This window comes from Pagrus pagrus, assembly GCF_965226575.1.
Source record: "Pagrus pagrus genome assembly, chromosome: 2".
Classification (NCBI taxonomy): Eukaryota; Metazoa; Chordata; class Actinopteri; order Spariformes; family Sparidae; genus Pagrus; species Pagrus pagrus.
Genome location: NC_140186.1, coordinates 7,445,831 through 7,459,411, shown reverse-complemented (window position 1 = coordinate 7,459,411; position 13,581 = coordinate 7,445,831). Strand labels below are relative to the sequence as shown.

General features: G+C 42.3%; 2 protein-coding genes across 2 annotated transcripts in view; one reads left to right on the top strand and one right to left on the bottom strand.

The window, feature by feature from the left end:
* The window catches only part of grin2ab (glutamate receptor, ionotropic, N-methyl D-aspartate 2A, b), a 127,349-nt gene extending 120,298 nt beyond the window's left edge, over positions 1-7,051 (bottom strand). The window contains exons 1-2 of the mRNA XM_084372066.1: positions 6,863-7,051; positions 3,968-4,063 (exon numbers count right to left, since the gene is read on the bottom strand). The gene's annotated coding sequence lies outside the window, so the exon portion shown is untranslated. The remainder of the gene's footprint in view (positions 1-3,967; positions 4,064-6,862) is intronic.
* Positions 7,052-7,753: 702 nt separating this feature from the next.
* myo15ab (myosin XVAb) overlaps positions 7,754-13,581 on the top strand; it is a 49,793-nt gene continuing 43,965 nt past the window's right edge. The window contains exons 1-3 of the mRNA XM_084380012.1: positions 7,754-7,838; positions 10,522-10,658; positions 10,748-13,271. Of these exons, the coding sequence (XP_084236138.1) occupies positions 10,797-13,271 (2,475 nt within the window). The 5' untranslated portion in view covers positions 7,754-7,838; positions 10,522-10,658; positions 10,748-10,796. The remainder of the gene's footprint in view (positions 7,839-10,521; positions 10,659-10,747; positions 13,272-13,581) is intronic.

Here is a 13,581-nt window from a genome sequence, read left to right as displayed (position 1 = left end):
TGCCTGCCTGGTCTCTTGGTTGCGTTTGCCTCCGCTGACTGCCTACCTGTTTCCGACCTCTATCCTGCCTTTTGACTGGTAAAATCTTTTCTGTTACCACTCCTACCTACTGACTGTGCTTCTGGGTCTCGCTCCAGAATTGTTACAGTGATGCCTACATTTTTAGGCTGCAGTATTTGCCAATATACGGAGAGTAATAAATGTCCTGTATATTGATTTTCAGCCATCCTCTGCTGTAGTCTTAGAGACAGCCATTCCTCTTCCATCCTGTCCACCAGCTGCCCAGTTGGACTGTGCTCCAGTCTTTTCCAGTCACCAGATCCTCTACCTGTTTGCAGACTCACTACCCCATCTGCCCCACACTATATATACTTCACCTGCACAGTAATTCTCTTCATTTTCCAGGTTGTCTACTGCAGCCTTGTTTCCTGTATCTAACGCCTGCCTGTGTTAGTGACTTTGAACCCAGCTAGTTTTTTGGACTTTTGGCTGCCTGCCCAATCCCTTCTGGTCTTGTTTTGCCTCCGCTGACTGCCTACCTGTTCTTGACCTATTTCCTGCCTTTTGACTATTAAAACCTGCTTTTGCACTACAACTCCTACCTACTGATTCTGCTTCTGGATCTCACTCCAGAATTGTTACAGTGATAACCTAAAATCAGAGGCTCCAAAATCCAAAATGTAAGGGCAGAGAGCATGGAAATCATGCCAACGTTATGCTGATTTCTATCTATCTTTTCACTGCTTATCTGGGTCGTAGTTGTGACGGCAACAGGCTAAGCAAGATAGCCCAATCATCCATCTCCCCAGCCATGTCCAGCTCCTCCTGGGGATTGATTTTCAATCTTTACTTAACCTTTTCTTCTTATAGACTGCCTATGGAGTACAATATCTTTTGGCTAATACATTCATTTCATTTAATATAACATGTATGACCCCATAAAACAAATTCTGGCAAAGGGTTCACTTTTGTTTGAAATATTTTTCCAAACAAAATTGTTTATCTATGTGTCGTATTTGCAGCTTCAACACTGTGAAGTAGGAGCTTATAAAAAGCACCGGAGGACAGTATTATATCCTTGCTGTTTTACTGCAGGCTGTTAGTGTTAAATACAAAATAATCCAAACTCACCCGAATGTTAAATTTCACATTAAAATTCATCACCCGTTAAGGTTATTAAAATGCAAAGTTTATTTTGAGCGGTCTATTTAAAAATAGATTATACAATATCTTTGTAGACCATACAGGAAGAGTTTGAATGTTCCCACAGTGTGAGATACTGCAGGTCTGCTGAAGTCAGCCCCTCTGAATATAAATGTGTTGAACTTGGCTGCTCACAATGCATCAGCATGCAGAGAGCGAGAAAGCAATTTGATAAATTACTGCTGTACATCTTCCACGTATTATGTATAATGTGAATAAATGTCTCAAATTGCAGCACAATTAGTCACACGACCAAGTCTGCCAAGTGTGAGGCCACAGGTGTCCCCTGTGAAGCATGTCTCTGCTTTGTATCTAAACATGACTGCTGACATTATTCAAAAAGATCTTGAATTGTAATTTAGCTCAATCTAATAGGTTTATGAGATACATCAGCTTTCATATAAATTCCATTTCTGAGTTGTTGAGCGCCAAGACAGGTGTTATCTCAATTCCACAGCAGCATCCCAACATGAAAGCATGATTTCAGAACCGAGTGGTTCCTGATGATCAAATAATCACCTGCTGTGCAGAAAACAACATGGTAATTTCATCTGTGTTGCCCCTTTGCTCTCGAGTACTCGAGAGTGGAGTGGATCTAAAGCAGCGCTAAGCGAAAATCATCAGTCTGTTGTGTTCTCCAAACACCCAGGAGGAAGAGAGAAATTCTTTAAGCTGTATCATTAAAAGCCATTTAAAGAAATGCTCTTGCACCCTGGAAGATTTGGTCTGATGAATGTTTTGAATGTGGATAAATACCACAGAGTTTTTATACATGAAAGCCAATTTCTAAAAACTGGAGAGAAGACAAATACTGCCGCTTTGTGTTACTTTCATTTTTATATCTTTACATTCACATTAACATTCATTCAGTATACTGTATCAGATATCATCCAGGGATGGTAGGTTGCCTTTCTTTAAAAAACAGCAAAACTGTCACAGAAATATAAGTGTTGCTGTAAAGCTACGTCTACTGTACTTTCAGTATGCTCGCCGAAGATGCTCAATGTCAAATCAAAATGACTCATAAATTCATTTATTCCCCAAAGCCCACAGCACTTCAATAAGCTCCTGGTGTGAGCTAAAAGCCTTGTAAAGTGTGCATCGATTTTTTTAAAATGTATATTGTATCTGCTGATGATGGTCACGACTGTACATTGTATCTTGTTCTGTTTAAAACAGTCTCTGCTCATGTTTCATTTTTCCTCAATCTGTAAGAATACCACTTTTTACTCCATCTGTTTGTTTGTTGGTTGGTCGGTGGGTTAACACAAAAACTACTGAACAGATTCCCACGATATTTGGATGGAAGATGGGTCTCGGCCCAGAATAAACACATTTTGGTATTCGACATTTTCATTAATTTCTCAGGGAATAATGCATGGATCTTGATGAAAAAAATCAGGTTTATCTAGGTGGCTGGTATCTGTGAGTGAGTGGGTACAATTTGATGCAGATGCTACGTCTAATGATGGTTAAGCAGTGATGGATGGTTTAAAATTTCAGAGTTATTTGGAGTTTTAAAGGTCTATTAAGTTTGATATTAGGCTTCATTAAATGGGCCTTGGTGGAGGTATGAGATATTTAGCATAGAGAGAGAGTGGTATGATAAGCAACAAGGATCCACAGCTGGATGAAAAAGGTACAGTGTGGTTATATTGTAAGCATCTTACTGTAACACTTTTTGCATTGTGACAAAACTAACAGTCTTAAAGGTGTATTTATTGATTAAATGGCTCGGGGTGAATTTTATCAGCATCCATCACATAAGTAAATCTTGACCAATTGTGGAAATGTTTTTTTTATTCAGAATTTTGGTATTCTTAAACACAGTGTTACCTTCATAATCACAGTGGTGAGCATATACTTACATTTTTGATGTGACTTTAAATATTTTAGTGAATATTGTATTAGCCCCCCCCCATTACACGTATGTCCATTTTTCCAAGCATGATTGTACTTACATGTATTATACATGTTAATTTCCACATCTTTATATGTTCTGTATAAGGCATTTTCGATGTTTTGTGCACATATGCAACATATTCTAGTCCATATTCTACCTATGCCTTCAAAATCCTAACCAGACTTCATAAGACATACTTTTATGTTATGTATATGCAACAGGACTACCACATGCTATGTGTTTTATATGTGATAGCACAGGTTTATTGTGCTGTATATGATCTGTATATAATTACCTCCGCCAAGGAGGTTATGTTATTGCCCGTGTCCGTTTGTTGGTTGGCCGATGATATTGGTCTATCACAGATATCAGCAATATGTTGCCCGGTATGTGCTGATATGAATGCCTTATTCATACTTTAGGAATACTTATTATGCAGAAAAAGATGCTTGGGAAAATGTATTATTAGTGTTTCACTGGTGTCACTTGTTTAGACAATAAGGTTTATTGGTAAACTGTAAAACATCCTTCCTCTATTACATAACCTTGTCACAAGTGTTTGATAAACATAGTTGTTTCACTGTTTCAGTTGTTTTCAGTTTCCATTGAGTCATGTATATACTAAAGTTGGTGTTGCTGTCTCTTCTTTGAGGTTTTATCTGACTTTCCCCGATGCAAATATTTTACATTTCTGCCCTGTAAGGCTCCTATAATTCATCACCTAAGTACATAAACACAGTCTGCTGCCTACATTCCTCTTCACAAATGCAGCTTCTCATCCTCTCTAAGACTATCTGTCATGTCAACTCAACCTTACAACCTCACACACAGACAAACAAACATAAGAACGCACACCCTTACCATATCTATCTCGGAGCGGGTGTGGGAATGGTGGTGTTCTGCAGGTTGGCTCCATGCTTGTACCACCGCTGAGCTGTTTGGTTGGCGTAATCTGTACTGTGGATAAAACACAGATGCACCGAAGTCTCATTTTCGTGAGGAACAGGAACAAATTCACTGCAGTTTGGAGTTCAACAGCAGTCAGGTGTGTCTCTGAGCAGGCAGGGGTTCAACATGTGACTCAAGGACACTTCGGCAGCAGCAGGGATTATTTGAAACTGATGGACACACAGCAGGACCCTCGCTACTCTAGCAGTCTTGCTTCTCCGCGATCGGCCTATCCAGGTGGAGCCTCTATAAAGTGGATGTGGATTGATGTACCCTGCTGCTTTTCTGTCTTTCCAACACTCTGTTTCTCTATCTATCTATCTATCTATCTATCTATCTATCTATCTATTTGTAATTTATCGCTCTTGCTGTCTTAAACACACAGACAGTGTCGCACATGCACAGGTCTCCTAGTCCCAGTGGGGAGCTTTCTCCAGTCACCCTCTGACCCTGTGCAGAGACCATGTGTCTCAGAGCAGCTGCTCGAGCTCCAGACTCAGCTGACTCCTTCTGGAAAAAAACTAATGTTGGTGATCCGCTCTCTGATCTCCTGCCTGCTGTCCGACCAGCAGAGCCTGGTAGTGGGAAAGCTCACGACTGCATCAAACTCAAAAGCAGTAAGCCGGGTCTACTCTTTCTGTTTTCACCTCACTCGAATTTGCATTTTGGGCTGTCCTCTGTTCATTTTTAAGTTACACTTTAACTCTTCGTTCCAATTATCTATTCATTATTTATATCACGTATTCTTCTTTGATATATCTTTCCTCAAAAAACAACGCGGGCCTAGCTTGACAGATTTTTCCTGCAGAAACATTACTACCTTCCTGCAACAAGGTTTCGCTGTGTTATTCAAAAAAACAAGCTTATGCCTGCAGGATGAAGCTATTACTTTCCTTGAATGATTCACAGAGCCCAGAGCTGGACAGGGGCCTTGGAACATGCCAAACATTACAGATATTTACTGTTTCAGGGCCCTGAGCAAACTGTTGTAAGGAGGCAACAATTTCTAGCAGCAATTCTTGGTTGCAACATTACCTTCAAAAAATCCAAATAATTCAGGCAAGAATAAAATATCTCCAACCCTGTAGCTCTGCCAAACCACGAGAGAACCACACAGAATGAAAGAGAGTGCCACCCTCTGATATCATTCCCCTCATCGAGTTATTCTCAACCTTTTTTTTGATTCATCTCGGGTTGCAATTAATGCGTATCTTCATTGTCGATTGTTCTGTCGATTATTTTCTCAATTAATCGATTTGTTGTTTGGTCTAAAAATGTCAAACGGTGTTTCTCAAAGCCCGAGATGACGTCCTCAAATGTCTTGTTTTGTCCACAACCCAGAGATATTCAGTTACTGTCACAGAAGAGGACAGAAGCCCGGACACATTCCCGTTTTAAGAAGCTGCAATCAAAGAGTATTGACCTTTCTTTCTTTAAAAAAACAAACACTGAATCCGATTAATTGATTATCAATTTATCAGGTGACAACTAATCAATTAACCTATTAATTGCTGCAGCTCTATATTTATAACCAGGTTGCACGCCTACCAGTTGTGACCAGGTTCATTTGCATTCAAACTGAATATCGGAAGAAGCAGAAACGATCCACTCATTTACTAGAGGAAAAGAAATACGGGGAAGTCAGAAAAATAGCTGTGGAGACAATACGTCAGTAAAGGTACCTTGGCACCATCCTGGATGATAAAATTACTTTTGAGGCCAACACCGACTCCTTCTGTAAAAAGGCCAATCAGAGACTGTTTTCTTTGAGAAAGCTGATGTGTTTTAACATCGACGAACACTTTTGACTTTCGCAATGATCTGTTGGTTTGGTAACCTAAGCATGGTGAACAAAAAATAGGCTGGGAAATGTTGTTAAACATTGCCAAAAAACCCATCGGCACTAATTTGAATGATATTGGCCATGTTTATCGAACCAGAGCCACTCATAGGGCGAAGGCCACTTTTGGCAGACCCTCATCAACCTCTCCGTGTAGCGTTTCGACTCCTGCCATCAGGGAAGTGGTTTTCTTTCCCTCGGAGGGCCGAATCAAACAGATATTTTGGATCATTTGTTCCATCAGCTGTTGGGTTCCTAAACAAGCTGTAGGTTTAGTTGCTGTTGCACTAAACAAAGGACTGATGCACTCTTAGAGCTTTATTATTATTATCTTATTTCTCACTGTATATTCCTATGATGACCTGTATGTTATATGCTATGTCACTATGTATCGTATCTTTTTAGGATGATGTGTACTAGTTGTGTTGACTACTGTTGCAAACCAATTTGCCCATCGGGGACAATAAACACTACCTTTCTGAGCAGAAACATGATCTCTTTGCTTTCTTGTGAGTCTTGATTGGGAGCTGGTAATTCTTTCTATGTTACGGTGTGACTGGAAGAGAGAATGAGAGAGCTGCAGCTAAAGTTTTGGATGATTTAATTGCACATCAGTGGTTGCATTTTCAAAGAAAGAAGCCTAGTAGTGACTGATTGCATTGCTGTTAGTGGGCAGAAAATGAAAGCCCTGATTTCTGGTTAGAAAACAATCTGGCAGGCTGTGGAGCTGCCTGCACTGACCGAGACGCTGCACAGTTGTGTATATAAAAGTGTTAACCCAAAAAGCACTTCACATAATGCACATCGGTTGAAGTCTATGTAAGCCACTTGTCTTGTGAACAGCTCTAAAAATAGCTCCAGCGAGCCCAAAGGCTTGTTTTTTTCTGGGGGGGGGGGGGGGGAATAAAAACACAACGAGGTGTTGCATCGTGGCACTCCACAGTTGGTTCAATATCAAAGCCAAAAACCTGTTTTTGATACCAGCCCGGTCGTGTGGGGGGAGACGGCAAGGTCGTCTGGGTTATGGAGTGGATCCAGTGGAGGAGATGCAGCAGTTTGTGGCTCTGTGTGCTGTTTGTTTGCTGTCAGGCGGGTCCATCTGGCGGGCAACAGAAGCATTGCTCATGCTGGGAGAGACGGTAACTGTACATTTTCTTGTTGTAGCTCTCACCTTCATCTGTTATGCTCCGTTTACCCCCTTGAGCCATAACATGACACACTTTCCCACAGCGTGTTCAGTCCAGGGGGGGGCGAGAGGAAATGTTAAAAACCTAAAGCCCTGTACACCAAAACTCCCGACGACACTCAGGTTAGTGGAGGGGGAAAAACAACTTATTTCCCCCATTAAAGTTAACGCTAAATATCACCGGAGTACTTTAACTTATTAGCTAGCTAGCTACCGAATTAAGCTAGGCTATATCACTCAACCGTTAAGTCACAGAAGGCAGTTTGTGAGGCTAAAAACACGCGCTAATATTAACATTTAATCATCATTAATTAACTTAATTTGCCTCAGTTTTACCCGTGTTGTTTATTTAACGTTGCCACAACCACTACCAGTGTGTATCACCGTGTATGACCGACTCCGTGCCCACCCGCGGTGCTCGTCAGTCCTCACCGGAGTGTGTGGAACTCAAGCCCCCGGCCGGCCACCGAAGAATAGCGGTCGTGAAATATTCATCCTCCGTTCCCGGTGGCACACTTTCCCCCCACCTCTATTGACCGAAGACTGCTGCTCCGAGCCCCGCCAGAGGAGCAGCAGATGTGAGGGACTGTGTGAGTGGTTAAAATTCAGAAAATGTGAACGGGGATTTTTTTAAAATATTTGGGAGTTTGTTTGTTTTTTCCTCTTCTGTCCTTTTTGACCTATATGAGGATGGGGAAACGTGACTACGGAGCTCCAGTGACGTGAGCAACTCCGATGTAGGGTGTGCCGGAGGAAAGGTATGTTTTTTTTCTGGGTGCACCCACACACATCTCCTCCCTCCCCTTTAGTCAACTCATAAACTGTGCAGTGTATCCGTTTGCATGCACGATTTGGTTAATCTACTTTCTCTCCCTCAAGATAAATGTTTACCCTGGAGTGAGACTGCCTGGTGTATCTCCTACAAGACTACATTTAATCATGTAAAACAATGCAACATGATGAGGCAATTGATTTGTGTTGAGCAAGCCTTACACTAGCTGCAGGCCTGGAAACTTACCTGATCCATCTAACTTCAACCTATTAAGAGTGCTGCAGGTGTAATACTGGTCCACTAGATAGCAGCAGATTACTTTGTGTGTGTGTGTATGTGTGTCTGTGTAAAGTGACAAAGATGGTCTACTGCTCCCCCTCAGGACTTGAATGCTTTTGATGAGCCTCATCAAGTCCACCTCTGTCATAAGTCTGCTTTTCTCTCCCGGGCATGCATCCCAGCTCCTCTGTTTTGTCTCTTCTCTACAAATTCTATCAAAAGATGGAGGACCACCTGCCAGCAGCGATTGCTTTGGGAAGAGGGAGACTGGCTGCAACTCAGAGCTTTTCACGTTTGATAGGGTCTTTTCATTCTGCTTCAAAGGCAGATGTACGGTTAGAGACAAACCGTGGGAAATCCAGGAAAAAATACTCTTTCATCACGCTTTCCGTCTTTTTAATGCACATGTGCACCCACTCAAAGACGTAACTCTGAACAAACACACTGTGCAGCACATGCACACTCACACACATGCACACTACATGTGCTCGGTGCTGGTTGGTAATGATCAGATAGACTTACACACCAAGACCAAAAGATCAGGATCTGGCAACCCAACACCTAAGCTCTGTAAGAGGACAGCTCTGGCAATCCGACCCCTTCCTTCTGGAAGAGGAATAATTTGGTTGATGGCACTAATAATCACAGCCCTGTTACTGATCCTCTCTGGCTCTATGTGCGTGTACGTGTGTGTGTGTGTGTGTGTTTGAGAGAGTCATTCCTCTGTTATTGATACCCAAAGCGAAGACGTCACATATCTAACAAGTGGGTGTTTCTCCTGCCTCTGCTCCTTCTCCTGCTGTTACGTATGTGGAAGTAGGTTGGTGGCTGCCTCTATTGCTCATACTGATGTTGTTCAAATATAATATTGCTTTGATGATCCATCACTCATTCATACGCACACATATACACACATCTGACAGTAGTATGAAGAGGAGCAAATTTAAGGTGAGATAGCTTTAATGGTTTGACTACATGTAATACATTAACGATACGGAAATTAGAGGTCATAATTGTTGGATATTTGTGGATTGGATGAGATCTTACTGCCAATCAGGCTTATCTTCTGCATCCCATGTCTGTCTCTTTTCCTTCCTCTCTCTTTCTCTTTCTCTCTCTCTCTCTTTCTCTCGACCTTTTGTATTATTTATGCCCCGCCCCCTCAGCCGCCACAGCTCTCAAGTTTCACCTGTAGAGCCAGATGACAAATTAAGACTCCTTATACGACCCGCCACAAGGAACTCCTCAAATGCACACAAACACATACACATATACGCTCATGCAAACGCACACACGTACACACAAACAGGCAGCCCATCTGCCCTTCTCTCTTTCCCCCTCACACACACACACACTTACTCACAGACACACACGCTAGCTGCCACACACTCTGAGGAGGGCAATGTGAGCAGAGTGCTGTGTTGAGTGAGGGAATGTGTTGTAGTGAGCAACAGAGGACAGAGTAGGTCAAAGGAAGAAGCTGAGTGTGACCTAAAGACTTTGTCTCGGAGCTTTTTCTTTTTTTAAAACCGCTAAAGAAGAGACCTCCCGCAAGGACGCAACAAATTTCAGGACTGCAGACTTTCTGGGGACCACCACACTTGCTCTTCTGTACTGCTTGTCGGTGAATGTGGAGGTGATTATGATGGAGAGCTGTCTTGATGAATGAGTGTGCTGACACACTGCCACAAGAGTTTGCTTTGTAGTACAACTCTACAAGAGAAAGGCTGGACCATAGAGAGAGTGGAGCCTCAGCTGGAGTAACAGCTGCATGTTTTGTTTGTGTGTTTTTCCAGTTTGTATGCAGTTTGACGGAAAGCAAATGCCGCAGGGATCACACTGTGTGGAAATTAGTAAAACCAACAGTAAAAATCTCTTTTGTTAGAATTTGTATTGAGCTTGATAATACAGTCAATTCTTTACATACACAAGCAGACTTTTGTTGTTTTGAGCTCTGACACATTGAATCCTTTGACCTTAAGGCCTACAGTAGAGCTGGGCAATTATGGCAAGAGATTTGCAATCTCTTGATCGGGATTGTGTAACTCTATATAAGGGTCAGAGCTCTCTCAGATTAAATAATTCTGAGTTGAAACTGGACATCGATAGAGTACACAAATAGCAAGATAGAGCTTAGAGAGCTTCCAGTTGTGGAGCTCCAGATCAAGATCCAGAGGGTAGGGTAGGAGATAATTTAGTAGTAGGATTAGTATGAATTTGAGACATCACTGATGTGTACAGAACAGTTTTGTGGTGCCAAGAAATTAGCACTGACATAATAATCTTTGTTAAAGCATTTTAACACAGATCCTAAATCTCTGTGTGTATACATTTGTCTCTGTGTGTTAAAGATTGCTGTAATTTTTTTGCTGATGTGTATATCTGGACAGGAGCCTTCATGGGGACTAGATTTGTGCAGTGTACAACTGCTTTGGCCAGGTGGACCTGTCCTCACACAGATACTGAACCTGCATACAGTGCTGGTACAAAGTCAACGAGGCATATCTAACCAAGGGATCTTTTAAAGGTCAGACTCCAGATCATATTTTCTTCATGTTGAACTTAAAATATAGTACTGTGTGTCATAAATTGAATATGTAATGTGTGTGTTTACAGCACTGAATCCTGAAAAGAGGGCATGGTGTGCTCCTAGCCACTTATCAAAATGCCTGGCAAGAAAGACGCCAAGAAGGACACAAAGAAGGGTGGAAAAGCTGAATCAGAAAAAAAGAAAGAGGAGGAAAAGAAAGGGAAGGATGACAAAAAGGGAGGAAAAGATGATAAGAAACCTGGCAAGGATGATAAGAAAGGTGGAAAGGATGATAAGAAAGCGGGGAAGGATGATAAGAAAGGGGGTAAGAAGGGAAAAGAGGAGCCACCCAAGGGAAAAGACGATGGAAAGAAAGGAAAAGACAAAGGTAAAGGTAAGAAAGTGGAGTCTGAGGAAGAGGAAGAGCTTCTGAGTGATGAAGAAGAGGATGAAGAGTTAAGTGAAGATGAGGAAGATGAAGAGGAAGACTCAGAAGATGACAGGAGAGGGAGGGGGCGAGGAGGTAAGGGGGCTAAGGGAAAGAAAGGGGGGAAATCTAAACGTGATGAATACTCAGAAGATGAGGAGGATGAAGAGGAAGAAGAGGAGGATGACGAGTATGAAGAGGATTACAAATCCAAAAAGAAATCTAAAGATGACCGCCACCATAAAGGAGGGAAATCTGATGCTGATGCAAAGAAGAAGAAAGGCAAAAAGAAAGAGGAAGCTCCTCCGCTTCCGATAAAGGAAATTCCTAAAAAAGGTCTGAAGAACATGTCTCGGATGTTCATGAAGTTTTCTGGTTTCAAGAGGCGCAGGAACAGCAGAAAGAAGCTGAAAAGTACATCACGTTTGTTCCTGGGGTTAGGGAAGAGAAGGACCCGCATTGCTAAGAAGAAACGCCGCAAGTCCATGCTGAAGAACACCTCTCGATTCATGATGAGGTTTAAGGCCAGCAAAAAGAGGAAAAAGGAGAAAGAGGATAAAGAAAAGGCGGCAGCAAATGGTGGGAAAAAGCCAACCTATATGCTGCTTCGTCTGGGAGGTGGGAGCCAATCAAATGAGAAGAAGGGGGGCTTCTTCAAAGGCTTATTTAGAAAAAAAGATAGTGACGATCCATCCGACGACTTTAAGAACAGAAGTGCGTTGCTGGGTAAAGTTGCTGCCGCAACAAACTGGCTGACCAAACGCTTCCTGTCCACTAAAATGCGAGGAAATGCAGGTCGCCATGGCTGGGGTGGGCGTAGAGCGCATAGCCGACAGGCCAGCTCCAGAGGTTATCTCAATGATTACCATAATGATGGTTATGAGCATGAGGAGGATGCTTATGGATACGACCAGCAACATTCAGTCCGCCACAAAGGATATGGAGGCTATGATGGTGGTTATGAAGACGAGGTAACTGCAGCATATGGAGGCCAGAGTCAGTTTGGTTACTATGACAATGGAGCAGGGGCAGCAGACTATCAAGACCTGGGTTACTATGAGGAAGAAGGATTTTATGATCCAAATGCAGAATATTATGAAGGTGGTCTTTATGATGAGGACATGGGGGAATACTATGACCCTTACTCCTCTGCCCAAGGCTACTATAACAACCAGGAAGCTGATTACTATGGTTATCAACAACAACAGGCAATGTATGGTGATGAGGATCTTGATTACTATGCACTAATGGGTGAGGGCCATGTATATGGAGGAGAGGTAGATGGATTCCTTGACCCTCAGGCTCATGGTTATTATGATGAAAATAGTCAAGGAGTTTACTACGGTGAAGGACAAGGGGGTTACTTTGACAACGGACAGGCAGATTATTATGAGAACCCTTACGAAGCAACGATGGGAATGCAAGGGGGATTTCCACCAGACTATCAATTTAGTTATACTGATGCTGGCATGCCCTACCAAGACTATAGCTCCCAGCAGGCCATTGAATTCCAACCGGTAGCCCAACAGGTCTTTGGCTTTGGAGGGCAAGGGATTGATCAGGTACAGGGCCTGTATGGGGACCAGTATGCAGACCAGTTGAATCAATATGGTGATGATAGCAGTGGAGTTCAGGGAGGAGAGATGACGTTCAGAGTTCCTAGACCTCAAGTGCGCCTATTTGGGAAAGAGCGTCTGGATGTACCCCTGCCCCCTCCACCTACTTTGCCGCCTGATCCAGAATTTGAAGACATGTCAGAAATCCAGTATGAAGATCAGATTCCTCTTGCACCAGGTCAACTTGGTGACATGATGTCATTACATCAGCAAATGGGAATGTCACCACAACAACAAATGATGATGTCTCCTCAAGAACAAATGATGATGTCTCAACAGCAAACTTTGATGCCCTCGTTGGTAATGCCACCACAGCAGCAAATGATATCACCTCAGCAACAAATGATGTCACCTCAGCAACAAATGATGTCACCACAGCAGCAAATGATGTCACAACAGCAGCAAATGATGTTACATGAACAGACTATGTCCGCCCAGATGATGCCATCACAGATTATGTCACCACAGCAACAAATGATGTTACCACAGCAGCAGATGATGTCACACCAAATGATGTCACCACAAGAGCAGATGATGTTGCCGCAGCAACAAATGATGTCACCACAGGTAATTCTAGCTTTTTTGTGTCATTGATTTTACCTACCCATAGTCTTGTACTTGAGGTTCACAGAAGAAGAACACAGAAGAACCTGTTTCCCATTGTAAATTACATGTTGAGCTACATTCCTTATTTTTAAGGCGTCTCTATCAACAAACTTGCAGTTTTTACAGTTAGTATTGTTTTTTAGTGCCTGTTAAAAACAGAATTTGACTATGCAGTTTTCTTTGGTAAGATTTGGTGCATCCTACATTGAAATGTATCCTTAAGTGATCCAACAAAAAAAAATTCCCTGTAGAACTTATTTTCCATAATGTG